Raw genomic sequence first — 13,201 nt, forward strand, 5'->3', positions numbered from 1 at the left:
ATCAAAGTTATCTACCTAGATATATCAAATATTTAAAGATTTCGAACGCAGAATCAAATGCAAGATCATAAAAAGATGGGAATTACTATTTGCTAGTCATCATGTATAACGTAAGCAAAAGTAAATTATTCAAATCACTTCAAATGCTCTTCACAGGAGATTCCGTTGTGAGATTCGATTAAATTAGAGGAATTTATGACATTTGATTTTAAGTTCCATGACATAAAAAGTTTATTTCAAAATCAAACGTGTCACTACTATTATATCGCATCAGCACTACCAGCTCTGCTCAATAGCCGACTATCGAAGAAAATCTTCATTTTGTTTAGTGATCATACGTTTTAAGAGTCATGAATGATGGAGAGCTTGGGATTAAACCTATGATTTTCTGTTCGGTAAGCGAAAACGATCCCTCCAGGGTCATCGAGCATCTCAGAACCATAACGTTTCGCGACTACGTTTTCGCCTGGTACGACTGAAATACGCGATAATGCAAATAGTATCCGAGGTTGATGGTTAATCTTAAATATACAAATTATGATGGCGATTTGTTGTGCTGTGGAAGAGCTTGGAGTTTAATCCATAATTTTCTGCTCAGTAAGCAAAAACGATCCCTCCGGGGTCATCGAGCATCTCACAATTCACGACTAAGTTCTATTTTGGTATGTAACGAACGATTAAGATAAGCGATAATTCATGTATTTTCTACGATTGATGGTTAATTTAAAAAAAAATACGAATTGTACTGCCAACGAAGACGGTAATAGCAACAATCAATACGAAACTAACGATTTTAAATTGGCTCACTACTTGACTAGCCTATTGGTCCCAAGCAAACGATTAACGTATCCCATTCTAGTCGAAATGCTAGTACTAAGCAATGTTTGTTTTGATTCGCTATGAAAGTTTGACAGATAAAATGAGGGGTTATTGGTTTTTCCTATGTTTCGAGGGGTGAATCGATTAGCTTGGGACCGAAGATAGTACCAGAGCTGAGCCAAAAACTTGAGCACGTTATTTCGGGACCTTCTAGTCTTAGAGTTACCTCTATGGTAATAACGAATTTGTTGCTTACCTTTTGCCTAGGATAAAAACACCTTGGCACCTCCACTGGATCCTCATGTGCAGCTAGTTCCAATTGTTGTTCTTTGTTTTGCGCTAAAAGCCTTTGCCATAAAAGCAGTTCGCAATCTTTCTCTGTTGGTTTCTGTCCTTCGTGGTGGACGCTCCGGTTGGCTAAGTATTTCCTCTAACGCCGTGGCTTAGAGATGAACTAGCCTAAGGCTAAAAATCTCTTAAATAAAGAATTTAAAAAAAAAAAATCTAACGCCGTGCTACAAACCGGTTCAAACTAACGATTTTTAATTGGCTCACTACTTGATTAGCCTATTGGTCCCATTCTACTCGAAATTCTAGTACTACACTATGTTTGTTTTGATTCGCTACACGCTATTTCAAAACTATCCAAATTTGGGTAGAATCCACCCAGATCCGTTAAAACTGAACCTACCCAAAAATGGGTAAACTGTGTTGAGAGTGACAAGTTGACAAATAAACAACGTCGATCGGATTCATGTCAATGTTGTTCATTTGTCAACTTGTCACTCCCAACACAGTTTATCCAACCGGTGGAAACTAACGATTTTTAATTGGCTCACTACTTGACTAGCCTATTGGTCCCCAGCAAATCGATTAACGTACTCCATTCAAGTCGAAATTCTAGTACTACACAATGTTTGTTTTGATTCGCTATGAAAGTTTGACAGATAAAATGAGGGGTTAGTGGATTTTCCTATGTTTCGAGGGGTGAATCGATTAGCTTGGGACCGAAGAGAGTACCGGAGTTGAGCACGTTTCTTCGGGACCTACTAGTCTTAGAGTTGCTTCTATGGTTTATCCATTGTTGGGTAGGTTCAGTTTTGACCGATCTGGTTGGATTTTACCCTAATTTGGGTAGTTTTTAAATAGCGTGTATGAAAGTTTGACAGATAAAATGAGGGGTTCGTGAATTTTCCTATGTTTCGAGGGGTGCATCGATTAGCTTGGGATCGAAGAGAGTACCAGAGCTGTGCCAAAAAATTGAGCACGTTTCATCAGGACCTTCTGATCTTAGAGTTACCTCTATGGTGCTACGGTTATCGTGCCAGTGTTCGCACCGCACCTCCTCACTTTGCTATTGTCGGATTGACAACATTACCCAGGCTAACGCCACCCAGCTGTGTCCATGTTTCAGCTAGTAGTCGTTTGTAATAATGACTCGTGGAGGCGTGAGGTAGGGACTTGTGAGGACCGGAAGACCCCGCTCCTTCCAGGTTGTCAACTCACCATTTTGTAGCCCAACCCAACTACGTACGATACAAGAAGGAGGTGGTTAAAAGTTGGTGCGTCATCAAACGTAAACAACGTAAACGTTGACGTTTCATAGCATCACTAACTTTGGTCCTCTCCTCTTTGTAGCATATTTTTCTACAATGCTGGTCACCCTAATTCCAGAAAATTTAAAGGTGTTCACGAGAATTCCATTTATTTTAAAGCAGAACCGAGATCTTCATTGGAATTGAGAGCTTTAGGAAAGCTCAGAGATCATCAAGACAGATCATATAATTAAACGGCAATTAAAAAAAATCAAGGAAATTGGAGAAACCTTTAAGAAGTCTCAAGAAAATCTCCGGGAATTTCCGGAACTTCGCTTTGCTCAGAGAAAATTTCTGGATAGCAATAAAAATTATACGAACGTCCGCAAAACGTGAGAGTATTTCAAGGACTTAGTTCATGCAAATGTATCTGTAGGATTCCATCACAGGAGTGGAACTTCGAATCAGAAAGTGGCTCCACTGGTCATTTGCGAACACTAGCGCACCTAGCGGTAGAAGGCATCTTCGGCCTGCAGTTAAGAGAGCATCAGGCTAGTTCCTCTAGCTACTAAAGAACTTCAAGGCAGTTTCATTAACTTCAGGAATATTTTGGGAACTTTCAAGCTGTTCTGAAGACCTCAGAATAGTCCATTACATATTCAACGGAGATTTCTCATGAAAATTCGCTTGAAGTTCTCGTAATAGCTCGTATTCTTCCGAAACTCTCATGGAGTTATTTCAGAAATTCACTTGGACCGCTTCTCTGAATTCTGTAAAATTATATCACGAGAATATAGTTAGAATACTTCACTTCATACTTCAATTGAAATATTCCTAAAAAGGTTGTGAAACTATCCTCCGTTATTCAATTTTCTTTTAATTTTCCTAGGAATTACCTTGAAATTCTCCTCAGTAAGAAATCTTATGGAAAGATTCTCAGATTTTTCATTGAATTTATTTCCTTTAGAATTCTACTCACATGGAAAGTCTCCCTAAGAATTCATTTTGTTCGGAAATCTTTCCTGGAAATAATTACCGAATTTCTTTGAAAATCTTCTGGAGTTATTCTCAGATTTAATTGTAATCCTCTTTTTAGCATCCCCCTCACCACCCAAGTATTCACAAAAAAATACGAGGATTTATGCTCCGATTACGTCGTCTTTCACAACCTTCATGTAATTGTCCTCAGAATGCCCTTGGAATTTTCCTCTGAAGTTCCTATGAATTTTCATTTAAAATTACTTTGAATTCAATTCCGGGTTTTCTTGAAATTCTATTCAAAACTATCTCAGGCTTGACATGAAATCTTCATTCTTTAGAACTATCATGAGAGCAGATTGCACTTGATATTTTTCTCTTAAAGGGGTTATAAAGTTCAATGTGTGAATTAAAATAACTAGGAATATTAAATGTTTTTATTTTAAAATGCATTCTTTTCTTTGGAATATCTTTAATTTTCGGTTTTTCAGGTTTAGTCATAAACTTTCTATTGAATCTTTCGCTTTAAAGGTTCCTATCGTACATATTTAAGTGTTTATGAGATTCTAATTGAATGAGTCTAAAACATCATACATTTAATTGGTATGCCATCAAAACGCCTAATTTTCTTCCCTTAGGTCACTTTTAGTCACTTTTTTACAACTAAAAGTCAGTATTTGGTCACTTATTGCTTCAACATGGTCACTAAAATCACTGTTTTTGACAGCATTGATCGCTACCAGCCCTGCATACGGTACATTTAAACTCAGTTTTGAGTAAAACCACTTTCTAAGAACATTAGTGAACTCTTTATTTATTTATTTTTTTCAACGATCTTAAATAAATACAAAGTCGGAAAGAGTCGTAAATCACGTAGGAAAACCATAAAATACACTCAATGTTCAAAGGCGTCAGTAGAAACTTAGCAAGGAGAGGATCAGCACAGTTCAAAATCATAATAGGCCCAAAATTTATTTATGTTTTTGTTAAGGCGAGAGATCATTGTATCACAACATCCTAAGTCTGCGAGTCATGTGATGTGACTTGCAGATTGAAAAGATAGATAGGGCAAACGGTCCTATTATTGCGATACGTTACAAGCTTTAGAAGCCTATTGTTATGTGTGGAGGTTCTAACGTAGCAATAAGACTGTTTCCCTTATGGTTCTGAGAAATGATTAAACTAATTAGCTTTCCTAATCTTTTAACCGTAGGTTTACGGTGCCACCACGACAACAACAGTTCAACATCAGCAGCAACAGCAACAACATCATCAACAGCAACAGCAGCAAAACACAATGCAGATGAACGCAGTGCGTAAGATCAACAGCCTCCTGCAGAGTGGAGCCGTCAGCGTGACCGGTATACCCGGCAATCAGCCCAGGATGATACAGAAGAAGCCCATCAACAATCAGACGAGCGTTTCGATCACGACCACCAACAGCTACGTTTCGAAGCAGCAAAAATGCTACGTTTGCGGCGACAATGCCGGAATCAACGCGACACTGCTGACCGAAGCATCGACTACCACCTCCCAAACCGAATTCACGTCCAAGATAGCGAAGATCGTGGGCGAGGGTTACATGGTCATCATCGGCACAGACGATGTCGTGTGCAGGCGGTGTATCACACTGTTCAATCAGATGGATAAACTTGAAACAGATCTGGAGCACGTACGAAATACGCTTACGAATTATATTCACAGAAAATATAACATACTGGACGACGATCCGGGCATTACGCCGCCCCCTGCCAAGATCCAGAAGCTCGGAAGTACTAATACGACATTGTCGACGTACAGTATAAAATCCCTAAACGACTCCGGGCAGGACACGAACGAGCTATCACGAAAAACGAACACATCCGTCATGTCGGAGTTGAACAACAGCTCAATGGACATCGAAAAACAGATGTTCGACATGTTCGACAAACCACAACAGCAGATTGTAACGCAACAGATGCAACCACAGCAGCAGCAGCAGCAACAGCAACTGCAGACGACCAACAATGGAGCGAATATAGTCAGTAGTACGGCTCAACCTGCGCCGACGACGACGATCCGTCGGAATCCAATCAAAATGTACAAGTGCATGTCCTGTGATTTTAAAACGCAGGACCTTACTCAATTCCAGCCCCACTATGAGCAGTGTAAAGCAAATACTAGCCAGCAGCTAGCGACACCAACTGCCACGGCCACAACGACCACCTCGTCGGCGTACCGTTGCAAGCTGTGTAAGAAGATCTTCGCTTCCGTTGCACTCCTAAAGCAGCACAACGCACAGGAGCACCAACACCCTGCCCAGCAACCGACCGAAATCAAGATCATAGACCAGCAGGGCCCGGGAACGACGATAACGCAACTTTACGCCTGTAATATGTGCACTTACAAGACGCCCGACAAACAAAACTACGACGATCATCTTCGCAAGCACATCAAACTGAAGCCATTCAAGTGTCGTGTCTGCTTAATGCGATTCGAAACGCGCGAACAGGCCTCGATACATGCGAAAAATCATCAACCGGATTACTTCAAGTGTGGCATATGCAACGTCACGTTCAACAAGCGTGAACTGTTGATGAAACATTTGGAAACCCACGAAAATGTCAAGAAGCATCCCACGGTACAGAAACATACGACACTTGCTGCGGCACAACAGCATCACCACCAGCAGCAGCAACAGCAACAACAACAACAGCAACAACAACAGCAAATCATACACCAACAGCCTCCACAGTCGCAGATACACATCAAGAGTGAGGTCCCTGTGGTCAATCAGGTCGCCGATTCGTCGACACAGAAACTGCTGCAGGCCACGATCGACGAAGCGCTTCGGGATACGATCGGTGAAACGATCGACGCCAAATCGATCCAATTCCACTCGTGTAACACCTGCTCCCTGACATTCCTCAACGAGAAACTATACAGTCAACACATGAAGATGCATACCGGTCAGGGTGGCGGAGGAGCTCAGACACCGATTACGAGTAGTCAGACGATGGGCAGCGTGTCCCATACCACCAGTAAAAAGATGGTCCATCAGAATGCGGCTACGCTCAACAACGGCGGCCAGGAGCTACACGGAAAGCTGCTCGCACCGGGTGCTTCTTCGGCAAGCGGTGGCCTCACCACCAGCCATAGCAACACCATCTCCGACGGCGATCTCGAAAGTATATTCGAGAAAATTCACTCGGACAAGAACGATATGAACCCCGGTGATAATCTGGTCATCACTAGCCAGGACAATGCTAGTGGTAACATCACGTACAGCATTACGTTGGCGCAACAGGGCCAGGAGGGAACGACCACATCGGGCCAGACGTATGTGCAGCAACAACAGCAGTCGCAACAGTCACAGCAGCAGGAGAGTGCCGATAACAAGATGGTGAGTGTTTCGACATTTTAATATTTTATCTGCTATTCTTTATTTTAAGCAACCCCGTTACTCATCTCTGTGGGATGTTAACCCCCATTTGGATTATTTTGGAAAAATCTGGCACAGCAAATTAACATAGGGAATCTGCCAGATTTCTTTAAAAATCTGTCTGGCAGAGTGTCCAATACGGTGACCGAAACCAAATAACTCCCATCTCCCGATCTGGTCATGGCTTGACCTATGGTCGCCTAGCCCAAATCTCCCTCTTGCGCTGTGCAGAAGTCTACCTACGATCGGCTACCATCAGTGATTCGAACAGTTGCACTCTCTCGGGTCCTGCCACTATCGATCTCAGCAGAGACCGTATGCGAAGATGATGGCGATCTCTTCTATCCCCTACATCGTATGGACATCTCATCTGCCGCTCTCGCTGTTGGCCCCTGTTGGTGATGCTGGTGGTCTTGTTGGCGATGCTGTAAATAGCCGTGGTTTGTTTCCTCGTTCTTGGTATTGTTTCCCTCCAGGGTTGTAGTTTCTGGGTGGTTGAGTCCCAAACATCCTCACCCACCCAGAAATTCGCAAAATTTCTGAAAAGAAAATAAGAAACCCTCTTCGACGGGATGGGAGTTTGGAAAAGGTATAGGATCTAGTTTAACGGCAACATTGAATCGGATTCATTTTCATCGTGGCTGTTTTGAAGTGTCAAAATGCAAATTTCCTCCACCGGACTTTTAAGTTCTCCAGTGGCAGTCTTCAAAAGTTACAACTCTTACTACGGTAGCTGCTCCCGGGTGTACAGCGACGATTCTTCTGACGACGAGCTTGTCTACCTCCACATGAACTGCTGGTTTCCATCGCTTGGTCCTAGCTTGCAGTTGACTCAGGTATTCGCGGCGCCACCTAATCCAGAAATGCTGTAGTCTTTGTTGTATCAACTGGTATTGTGGTCGCACAAGGGTGGCAACACCCATCCCCCTGTGGACGACGAGGGAAGAAAGAATAGTTCCAGCATCGGGACGGACAAGGGAAATTCAGCTCATTCCCCGAAGGACTTCGCGGGAACAATGAAAGTCGCAGCATCTCTGGAAGATGCAAGCAACAGCAAAGTGCTGTCAAATAACACCAATTCTCCCTCCGTTGGGACATCCCTGCCCTGGGTGGGTAGAACGCCTCCACCTGCCCTTGGTGGGGCTCTATCTCATTCGGTATACGTAACCGATTCCTCAACCGACTTAACCGACCACGATTCCTCCAGTATCTTCAATATAGATCAACCTGATGACCACAGCGGTAGTCTGCACCGCAGCCACACCGGGTTCACCGTATCGAACAGCCCGTACCCCACACCGGCCTTGCCCAAGTCGGCCAACTTTATACTCCAATGGAACGTTAACGGCTTCCTGCAGCGGATTGGAGACCTCGAGCTTCTCTGCCAAGCTGATCCCCCCTGGATCATCGCATTGCAGGAGGTAAACAAAGCCTCCGTCGAACAGATGAATCGTTCCCTCGGCGTAAGATACAGCTAGACAAAGAAAAGCGGTAGAAATTTCCGACACTCTGTAGCCATTGGGGTACTAAACATGGTACCTTTCCGGGTTATCGACTTGGACTCTCAATTACCCATACTCGGGGATCAACTTACAGAACCAGTCAACATCACCGTTGCCTGCGTTTATTTGCCATGTGGACGAATCGGCAACCTCAACTGTCAACTCAACGAGACCCTAATGAAATTACCTGAACCACGCATCCTAGTTGGGGACGTCAACGCGCACCACTCAAATTGGGGTTGCTATCGGTCGGATCTTCGTGGCAAGGACCTCGTGGACATATTCGAGAAGGAAGATATGGTAATCTTGAACGATGGTGCTCCAACGTATTTCAACGGGAGATACACATCCGCTATCGACGTGACAGCCGCCAGTCGCCACATCGCTGGTAAAACGCAGTGGAACGTAAACTCAGACCTGTACGGTAGTGACCACTACCCCATACAAATTCAACTCTCGGCGACCTTCGTCCCGGCGGTAACACGGAGGCCGCGATGGCGGTATGAACAAGCGGACTGGGAAAGCTACGGTGCCACTGTGGAGACTCTACTACCACAGCGGAACCCGGGCAGTATCGAGGTCCTCTCGGACGCCATATACGAAGCAGCAATGGCCACCATCCCCAAGACCAGCAGCGTACCGGGGAGAAAAGCGCTCCACTGGTGGAATGAAGATACGAAGAAGATAGTCAAAGCCCGGCGCAAGGCACTTCGACGTGTAAAGCGGCTCCCCATCGGACACCACGACAGAGAGGAGGCCCTTTTATCACTACCGTGAACTACAACTGAACTGAACAACCAATGCCGACAAGAAATCCGTGATGCCAAGCGATCCAGCTGGATGGAGTTCCTGGAAGGGATGAACGCATCGCAATCCTCGCCGATTTCTGGCAGCGAATCAACGCCCTTAGTGGGAAACGACGCACGACACCACTTCACGTCCAGGTTAATGGTTTCCGATCCGGAAACGGTAGCTGGTGAACTCGGTTTCTACTTCGCCGAGCTCGCAACCATTGACAAGTATGACAACAAGTTCATGCAGAAAACCAAGCCATCGACCGCATCCGTCGCAGACTTCATAGTACCCCCCGACACCGCCAGTACCGGTATAAACCAAGCTTCCTCTTGGCAAGAACTGCAGCATGCCCTTCGCTGCAGCAACGGGAAGTCGGCGGGACCCAACGAAATCGGATATCATCTACTCAAAAGGCTACCGGTACCAGGACAGCTACGGATGCTAGACCTTTTCAACAAGCTCTGGCTCACTAACGGGTACCCAGCAGTATGAAAGGAAAGCTTAGTAGTTCCCATCCCGAAAGCCGGGGTAGCCACCCGTGAAGTCAGCAAGTTCCGTCCAATAGCGCTAACATGTTGTATGGCCAAAGTCCTAGAGCGTATGGTCAATCGAAGACTGAAGCAACATCTCAAAACTGGAAATTTCCTTGATCACCGACAGCACGCTTTCCGACAAGGTTTCGGAACGTCCACCTATTTCGGGGAAGTTCTCAAGAACGCCTACGACAGTGGTCTGCACACCGAGATAGTGTCGCTCGACATATCGAAGGCCTTCAACAGAACGTGGACGCCCTTCGTCCTTAAGCAACTAATCGACTGGGGTCTTAACGGACCCATCGTTCACTTCATCCAGAACTTCTTGTCCAACCGCTCATTCCGAGTCGCAGTCGGCAACACCAAATCCCGGCTTTTCCCCGAGGAAACGGGTGTCCCACAAAGATCGGTTATCGCCGTTACCTTGTTCCTCGTGGCGATGAACGGAGTCTTCCGTCAACTACCGAAGAACATATGTGTGTTCGTCTACGCCGACGACATCCTCATCGTCACCACCGGACCCGAGCCAGTACGTACAAGAATGAGAGCCCAAACGTTAGTTTCCGCCGTCGCCAGGTGGGCCCACTCAGTAGGCTTTGAATTATCAGCCTCTAAAAGCATCAGGTGCCATGTCTGCCCTTCGCGACACAGAATTAGCGAACCACCGATCAAAATCGACGACCAGTCTGAAGAAGACCGTCCGAGTTTTGGGAGTTCTCGTTGACCGATTCCTCAACTTTGAACAGCATTTCAGTGCAGTCAAGAAAAATTGCCGCAGCCGAGTGTATCTCATCCGGACCATTTCCCGACAGAATAGATCGAACAACCGCAGCATCCGTTTTCACGTGGCGAGTGCAATTATCGACAGTCGCCTTCTATACGGTTTGGAGAAGACCTGCATCGCAACGGATAACTTTTAGGGACGAGGAAAAAAAGGACAGAACAGTTGAACCAGCGGGATCAGAAGATTGCGTCGCGTTTGAGAACCGGTCACACCAAGATCTCGCACAATTTCCAGCTTCAATCGAGCACATGCTATGCGTATGCCCTCAGTATCAGATCCTGCGGGAATTCCGAGGGCTTCCAAATAGCATACGCGACATGCTGGGTGATGATCCTTCGACACTGGCAGCAGTAATGCGTTTTTTAAAGGATGCTGCATTGTATTTTAAAGTTTAGTCTTTTTTAATTCCTTTCGGCTGTTGCGACATCTCTGCCTAGTGGGGGCCCTCCTGGTTCCCCCGGTGTGGAGCTCTGTCTTATTCAGATTTTAATGTTGTGTCTTTAATATGCTGTGTAAATGTACGATCGAGCCAGGAACAAATTTTCGGTTGAAGTAAACACTGTAAAAACTACTCTGTTGGCGGTCCTCCTTCTGAGGCCCCACCTTTCATGGACGAGATGAACTAGCCTACGGCTGAAAATCTCAAAAATAAAGTAAAAAAAAAGTCTTACTACGGTACCTGCTCCCGGGTGTACAGCGACGATTCTTCCCATTTTCCAACGCATAGGCGGAAGGTTATCATCCTTAATGACGACAAGCTTGCCTACCTCCACATGAACTGCTGGTTTCCATCGCTTGGTCCTAGCTTGCAGTTGACTCAGGTATTCGCGGCGCCACCTAATCCAGAAATGCTGTAGTCTTTATTGTATCAACTGGTTTTCAGCAAGGTTGCAAATACTCATTTCAGCTAAAATAATTTTTTTCGGAATAATAAAACCAAAATATGGTATGATGATATGTTTTACTTGTAACTCACAAGAAGAGGTTACAAAGTATGCGTTTAAAATATAAAACCTGTAAATTTTACATTCAATGAGTCACAATCAGCGATTTTCTGATCGCTGAGTGAGCGAGTGAGTGAGCTAGTGAGTTTGTGAAAAATCGCTGATTGTGACTCTCATGAAGTGAAATGAACAGGTTTAATATGTCAAACACATTCTTTGCAACCTCTTCTTGTATCTTACCTATTCAAAATATGATCATAGCATCTAATTATATCATAATTTAAAAAAAAAAACATTGTTTTAGCTGAAATGAGTATTTGCAACCTTGGTTTTCAGCCGATTCGGTGTGATGTTCATGAGTTCAGGATCGGGGAGGGCCTGCAGCTGGTAACAAAGGTTCCAAATCGTTTGGATCATCCTTCATCGGTGTCAACGGATGATTTAGATCTTCCGATGAAGCTGCGGTGTCTCCAACCACCTTGATGAGGTGGTTCTTGGCCGACCGGACTGCTGCCTTATAGAGTCCTCCGAAATGTGGCGCGCTAGGTGGGTTAAAATGCCACTGATCCCGTCCTTAGACAGTTCACTAGTGACGCGATCACCATGGGTACGATCACTCAACAAACTGTATAGTTCTGCTAGCTTGTTCCGGGCACCGACGAAGTTTGTACCGTTGTCGGAATAGATGTCCGAACACTTCCTCTCCGAGAAACGAACCGTCGCAAGGCTTGCAGAAAGCGATCCGTTGAAAGATCGGATACCAGTTCCAGATGTACCGCCTTGGTACAGAGGCAAATGAACACCGATACGTAGGCCTTCACTGCAGCTCGTCTGGGGGCTGGTCGGATGTAGACAGGGCCGAAGTAATCTACTCCTGTTTTCGTGAACGAACGTGAAACAATGACGCGGGGTGACGGCCATTCACCCATGAACTGCTGAATTGTAGATGGTTTCTTTCGGAAGCATTTCACGCCCCGGTGAACTATCTCCCTTGCTACATTTCTTGCACTGAGTGGCCAGAATTGTAACCGGATTGCTCCCAGTAGCAGTTTTGGCAACTGGTGCCGTGCTGGTAGAACTGCAGGGTGCTTGGTGCTCTCCAATTACTCGGAATTCTTCAGTCGACCTCCTACTCTGATTAGTCCATACCAAGTGAAGTGACAAGTTGTCATTCACGGTGAAGTGATTTTCGGAAAAATCAAATGGGAATCACTTCAACGTGAGTGAAAAGTTGTCACTTCACTTCGTATTCACCGTGAAGCAACACCCGTAATAAGGTCCACTTTCGTTTCCGGATCGTACAGACGAGATCCCTTGGTTTCTTCATCCAATCCCGTCAGCACACATTCATAGCGGCGCCAGTGGTTTAGTGGTAAGCGTGATTGGGAAGTAAAGCCGTTGGTCCCCGGTCTATGAGTTTGATGTTCAGGTATTTGAAGCTGCCTCCCAGGCGTCGGTAGCATTGGTACTCAGTACGGAAAACAAGATCCACGGAAAACAAATCAAGGAAAAAACGCGCACATGCATGGGATTTGTGATCCCACTTGCGTCGTTTCTGCTTTTGTTTATTTGGTTCTACATCAACAGACTGGGTTTAGTCCTAATGATGGATTCAGCAATACTAGGAAATACAATCTAGTCAAGAAGCAACAAGCTGCAAAGGCCGTGAAGTCCAACTTAATTCCTAATTCTTAAAAATATATCACGGAATCTCTGACGCAGCGTCTCGCGTGCCAAGTGAAAATCAAATAAGGAAGCAGCACGATTCAAAACCGTTTGTAGCCCATTGATAGCACCATACGAACTATAGTTTGTACGACGAAAAGTTATCCTCAGCATTGCGTTGTTACGGAGTGCTCGTGGACCATCGATTCTGCCCTGTAGAATGTC

The 13,201-nt window shown here is 45.0% G+C and overlaps 1 protein-coding gene across 7 annotated transcripts in view; it reads left to right on the forward strand.

The window, feature by feature from the left end:
• pzg (putzig) overlaps positions 1-13,201 on the forward strand; it is a 55,341-nt gene that overhangs the window by 24,694 nt on the left and 17,446 nt on the right. For all 7 annotated transcript variants that reach the window (XM_065223933.1, XM_065223864.1, XM_065223992.1 and 4 more), the window contains exon 2: positions 4,546-6,714. In XM_065223933.1, coding sequence (XP_065080005.1) covers positions 4,546-6,714 — 2,169 coding nt within the window. The remainder of the gene's footprint in view (positions 1-4,545; positions 6,715-13,201) is intronic.

Source organism: Ochlerotatus camptorhynchus, unplaced genomic scaffold (assembly GCF_037179485.1).
Source record: "Ochlerotatus camptorhynchus isolate MF236.1 unplaced genomic scaffold, CSIRO-AGI_Acam_v1.1 ptg000002l, whole genome shotgun sequence".
NCBI lineage: Eukaryota > Metazoa > Arthropoda > Insecta > Diptera > Culicidae > Ochlerotatus > Ochlerotatus camptorhynchus.